This window comes from Zingiber officinale, chromosome 2B, assembly GCF_018446385.1.
Source record: "Zingiber officinale cultivar Zhangliang chromosome 2B, Zo_v1.1, whole genome shotgun sequence".
Lineage (NCBI taxonomy): Eukaryota > Viridiplantae > Streptophyta > Magnoliopsida > Zingiberales > Zingiberaceae > Zingiber > Zingiber officinale.
In genome coordinates this window covers 99,687,658-99,694,163 of record NC_055989.1, presented here as the reverse complement: position 1 = coordinate 99,694,163, position 6,506 = coordinate 99,687,658, and the positions used below count along the sequence as shown (strand labels likewise).

Here is a 6,506-nt window from a genome sequence, read left to right as displayed (position 1 = left end):
GGTGATGTTGATAAGTAAGTATGACAAGTCTAAGCTCTTTATTGAGTTTGTGCAAAATTATTTCAAGGTTGTGGAGATTTTAAAAACTCATAGCTCACAATCTGGGCGATAAAATGTAGGTTTGAGCCTTTGAGGGCTTGATTATACTTAGATGGCTCCAAGCAGTGTAATGATCCTAATTTGAAGTGATTCTAAGATGCCTAAGACTATCAATAAATTTTGATCAAAATTTATTGATGACTTTAGTTACTTAAAAAATGCTTTAAATAAAGTTCACTACACTCTTTATATATAGCTTTAATCACACTCTCATATATGAATTGGGAGATTAAAATTATGGTATTTATTTTTGAAGCATCTCAGAAACACTTTAAACTAACCTCATCACACTTTTACAGTTTTAGATTTTTGACAATTGTTCTAAAAGTTTGACAGTCGACTGCGATAGTCAATTATAGATACATATTTTGATAAATATGAAATTTAGGTATACAGTTTATGAATTTTAAAAAGTTGGCTATGCCGTTTAGTTAAATGCTGCAAATTTTTTATGATAAGAGAGTATTGTTTACTTTTACAAACAATAACTAACTGAAAAAATATTTTTGACCTTCACTTTTGACTGAAGCATCAATCTTCTTTTCCAGCCATTTCACGATGCTTCTCGATTTCCCAAATCATGTTTCCACCAGACCACCACGAACAAAAAGTACTGAATACACTTAAAATGGGTAGAAGAAAGACAAGTTTCATTAGTTTTATTCCTATACTCGAATAATCACTTTTAATTTAAGACGAAGAATCAATGCTTCTTCACCAAGAAGATTGTGCATCTGTTGTTTGATGAAATTCAGAAATCGATAGAGTAATTGACAAGGCAAATAACGAAGCATCAATAATTTCCATAATTCACCACACATTTAATTAACTTGCCAAATTTTGTATTTACAAGGTCAATATATATATATATATACATTCTGATTTCCTATATGTTCATGTATAACCGTTCGTGATTTACTTTCTCCGTGTTGACCTTGAGATGGATTAGCGGAAGCTTTTGCCGCCATGTTCTATGATAGTTTCAGGAACAAGGTACAAGGGAAGCCTGTGGTTGTTCTTCGTTGGAGACAAATACGGCCATGGATTCCTCCCGGTGAAACCTTTTCTGCTGCGTTGCGATAAACGACTCTACCATCCGCCGGAATTCGTCAGCCTCTTCGTTATACCCCTCTGCAGCCGTCGCCTCCCCACCGGAGATCGCCGATGCAGATCGTCGGAGATCCGGCTTAGTCAGGCGACTCTCCATCTTCTCCGACCTGGTCCTCCGGCACGTTTTCTTTTCTTTTTTTTCCACGTCCACGGGAGATATAGATATAATCTCCTCCGTCTTCTCTGGCAGTACTTCCGCCACCACCGGCGGCGCCCTGTTTTTGCACGCGAGGAACTGATCGTAGACGTCGCTGCCGCAGGAGCTGGAGGTGGAATGACGGCCGGAAAGGGCGAGGAGGGTGAGGACGATAGCGTTTCCAAGGAAGAAGACGAAGCGGTGACCGCGGAGGAGAGTGAGGAGGCGGACCGAGAGGTCGAGGGCGAGCTTCAGGGCGGCAGGGAGGCGGACGGAGGACCATGAGAGGAGTATGAGCGTGGCAAGGGCCTCGATGCAGCGGAGGAGCGTGTACATGCGGCCGATTGGACGGTAGCGGCGCCGGGCTGCGATCTTCTCCGCCATGACGGGATCCATTTAATTAATTTAACTTAATTTAATTTAAGCAGATAGATAGCTAAACGAGAGCTGCGCCGAGCATTACATGTGAGACGAGGCTGCTTCTGTTTATATTGAAGAATTCACGGCTTCAACATTAGTAAATATATTGAAAACGTAGAGCATTATTATTCATCTTAATTCGTTGTGGCAGCGGCATCTGGAATCTGGTTAGGGATGGAGAATGTTTCAGGATAAAAGAAATGGATCAGATGCGATGGCATATTGCTTCATCTGCATGCGTTTGATCCGACTGCGATCCTATCTACGCCACAACCGGATGAGTCATCCTGTTCTTATGCCATGATTCGCAAAGTCGCTAACGCAAGCACAACCTGGCAGTTGGCCTCGGGACGTAACTGAGCCGATAACTACTGGTAGATTTATAGCATTAAGCAAAGGTTAAATTCTAATGAAGTCGGTGAAAAAATACCCTCCTACGTAAAGTCAATGGCTCCATCGATATTAGTCTCCGGGGTTATAGTATTCAAATATTCATAGTTGGATTTTTAATTATGATATATTATAGGATTTTTTTTTAAATAGATACATAAACAAAGGATACCGAATTTATAATTATCCACTTATCAATGGAAAATTTTTATAGAATCGGATTAATTATCTAACACTAATCAATAAGATTAACTAATTTTTTTAAAACGATATCTAATTATTCCCTCCCAATAAGGGCCTTCAGCATGACCAATTTTACCTTTTACAGCAAAAATCACAAGCAGTTTGGTATTTTTTTTTCTTTCCAGAAACTGGTGGCCGTGGAGGGCCCTGCAGTTGAGTTTTTGGTTTTTCTGAAACTGTGGTCGTGGAGGGCCCTCCAAATTGAAGATGCCTTTTTGAGTTTGCACTTAATTAAACACGCTATTTAGTCTGGGAAAGTATAGGACGTAGCCTTTGTGTATATATATATATATCAGTATAAATAAAATAAAAATAATAACTTTGAAAACAATAATTGAATAATTAACTAAAAACTCGTTCCATATCTTTATTAAACTAAAAAAGAACTAGAATTCTAAATAATAAATCAAAATTAAATAAAGATAGAATAAAATTTATCGTTAAAAATCTTCTACTCATCATCAAATATGACATATAATGAAGTAGGAGTGATTTTGATTCATCAATTTAAAATTCTGACTCTTTTTTTAATTTGATGAGAATGATAAATGAGTTTTTGATAAGTTATCCTTTTTAGAGTTGTTGTTTTCTATTATTTATGTTGGTATATATATAAATTTTATGAAGATTTTTATTGAAGGATATAATGCTTAATTTAATATAATTTTTTTCTTTTAAGGTTATTATCTTAAAATGATAACAAAGATAAAAGCAAAATTATTTTTTTACAAAATTTATTGGTCAAAGAGAGATTAAATATTATTTTTAAATATAGGAGACAAAATACTACCGAATAAAAACACATAGGAACTAAAGGTATTTTACCTTAAACAATTCGACCACTGCAATCCTCACTATCTAAGAGAAATGCCAAAACTTCTTACCACCCTACTATATGCTAGCTGGACGAATCATCACTATTCAAGAGAAGTGTCCAACTTCTTACCACCCTACTATATCCTATGGGGCAACCTTGCCTTCATCTTCAAGATTCATCTTAGCAGAACAAGTAAATGTTTGTTTGGATTGTATTTTTTAAAAAATCAAGGTTTTTAGATTTAGCTTGTAATATGTGAACTCCAAATTTAGAATAAAATATGATATTTTTCCTTCGAAGCGGTTCAGTGTTAATCCTATTGTAAAATATAAGTAAATAAATCATAGAAAATATTTTACCTAACATAACAATCCTTTATATAAGAGAATTCAAACATCCAATAAAAAGTTTTATATTCTCTGTAAATTAATCCTAAAATTTATTAGAGTTAACTCTGAATTTACTACCAACAATTATTTGATGTGTGATAAATGAGTTAAATTTAGATATTTTTTATCTATTTTTTAATCAATGTAATGTTTAATAATAGTTTAAAAAGTAACATTAATTTTCTCAGTTTTTATTTTAAATGAAAATTAATCTTACATGAAATATTCAATTTGATATATAGTTTTTTAAAAAATATGAATTCACTTCTAAATGTTCTTCTTTATCAATCGTACTATTTTTAAAGTCAGAACTTACTACTAAACTCTATTTTACCTTACTATTTGATGCGGTGACGAAAAAAGTCCCATTAAAAATAGATAAAAGTAAGAAAAATTAACTGATAGGAAGGTCGAGATCAAAAATAATTAAAGGGCCTGGTCGATCGGTCGACCTATTGGGTCGGATGACCGGACGAATGGGAAGGTCGATCGGTCGGGAAAGGGCGCCAAACGACTCGCCTAATGCCTGCAAACGGAGTCAAAAAGTAAACGACAATATGCAATGAGCTTGTTTCGCCGATCGAAGGATATGGTTGGTTAAATGAAGGTAACTAATGACAGTTGAGAAACAAGGAAGGAGATGTGTCGGTAGATCCGAGGGACACAGCTTAGCGGGGTGCCCCGGTAGAGCGGATTTCGATCGGCTTATAGTGAGACCCACCTAAGTATCTCGTCTATCCTTTTGGGGGTGTGCACCACTGATAAAGGAGCATGTTTAGTAGGGAAATAGTACTTTGGAAGCTTTCAATCTGTCACATCAGAAATATGCATGCTTACTTAAGGAAATTAAGGTATAAGGTATCAGAGACACTTTTTGACTTATCTTTTCATAGGATATTTGGGAAAACGTGCTCACGCTTTGAGATACGTGTACAGACACTATAGTGGCGCAATAAAAGGGGGGGGGGGTTCCTATCCATAGGCGGAGGTATGCCCATCTTCATCATTCTACACGCTTTTTCATTACAACACTCGTCATTAGAACTGACTTGAGCATCAGAGGACCAACGCCGGAAACCCCTTCCCGGCCCGCCACTAATGCTTTTGTGTTGCAGGTGCACGTGGAGTCTTTACCGCGTCAAACTTCTAGCTACATCCCTAGCTTTTCATCTTTTCTACTTCTGGACAGGAATAAATTTGGCACCGTCTATGGAAACACACTTGTAGTCGAAACACGAAGATGGAGGATGTTGGACGGTTCACTACAGTAACGCTATCATAAGAAGACTTGGAAATGTTAATACAAGCATGAGCTGCAAAGATGTTGGAAAAACAACAGACAGTAGCCAATAGCCAAGCAATCGATCCCGCAACGTCGACGATAAGCCAGCAAGCTGACCATAGAGGCCTAGCGGAAAACCCTGTCGCTCGTAAGCCAAACAACAAGCTGATCGGTACATTCGGAGATGCACCAAATGCGTCAATCCCTTATTATAGAGTGTTGTTCTGCACCCTTTCATAGGAACATGGGCGAGCGCATAAGGTACAAGGATCCTCATCAGAAGATGCACCCGTTCAGGAGAAACAGAAGGGATAAGTGCCTAAGATTGACGATTCTCTTGAGCAGATAAACAGACAGTTCTCTCAGGAGATCTTGGACGACCAATTGTCACAACACTACGCGCAGTTGACGATCGGAGATTACATGGGGCAACAGACCCTAAGGACCGTCTAATCAAATTTGACAACATGATCATGCTCCATTAGTACACTGATGGAGTCAAATGCCGAATGTTCCTCACAATGCTCTCAGGATCAGCGCAAAGATGGTTCATGTGACTACTAATCGAATTGATCTACAGATTCAAAGACTTTTGCTTGGTGTTCCTACAACACTTCGCAAGTAGTCGCCGTCATCAGAAAACAAATGTCAACCTATTCATGGTCAAGCAAAGGCCTAAGGAAGCATTGCAGGCCTACATTAAAAGGTTTAACCAAGTGGCCATGGGAGTTCCATCAGTCACTCCAGAGATTTTGGTAAGTTCTTTCTCCCAAGGACTTGTAGAAGGGGAGTTCTTCCGGTCACTTATCCGAAGGCCTCCGAGAGACTTCGATCACTTGCTCGGGCAGACTACCAAGTACATCAATGTCGAATAAATTCAAGCCACTCGGAGGAAGGAGGTGATCCCCGAGACTGCTATTGTCTCAGAGCACCGAGCGACCCACACACACCAACTACCCAAGGGATTACGAGAGGGACCAGAACAGCAGCACCAAGAGCCTCAGACCCATGTAGTCCATGTTGGTGCAACCTTAGGTCAAGGTTGACCTAGTTGACCAGACTCGAGTTGACTTGACTCGAGTTGTGTTTTGATGTTTGACGAGTTATGTTTGACAATGTTTGACGTGAACAGAAAAGTTGTATCTTGATGTTTGACAAGGATACAAGCTTGGGAGATTGTGGGTGCAACCAGTGGTCAAGGTTGACCTGGTTGACCCGAGGTGAGTTGACCAGACATCTGGTGAAAAGTCCAAGCAGGGAGCTTGGCACGGGAAAAGTCCAAGTATGGAGACTTGGCACGGAGAAGTCCAAGTATGGGAACTTGGCAAGTGGAAGTCGGAGAGGGCTCGGTAGCTCGTTCTCCGGACTAGGTCAGAGAGGGCTCGGTAGCTCGTTCTCTAGACCGGATGTGGAAAGTCCTGGTGAGTGAAGCCAGGCAGATGGATAAGTCCTGGTGAGTGAAGCCAGGCAGTGGGAAAGTCCTGGTGAGTGAAGCCAGGCAGTTGTGAAAACCCTAGTGAGTGAAGCTAGGTGAAAGTCCTGGTGAGTGAAGCCAGGCAGTGGGAAAGTCCTGGTGAGTGAAGCCAGGCAATTGGAAAGTCCTGGTGAGTGAAGCCGGGC

At 39.5% G+C, this 6,506-nt stretch overlaps 1 protein-coding gene across 1 annotated transcript; it reads right to left on the bottom strand.

Annotated features, from left to right (window-relative positions):
* Nucleotides 1-1,081: 1,081 nt before the first annotated feature.
* Nucleotides 1,082-1,729, bottom strand: LOC122048487. The gene has a single exon (XM_042610050.1). It carries the CDS (start codon nt 1,727-1,729, stop codon nt 1,082-1,084), a length of 648 nt encoding a protein of 215 aa, XP_042465984.1.
* Nucleotides 1,730-6,506: the final 4,777 nt, after the last annotated feature.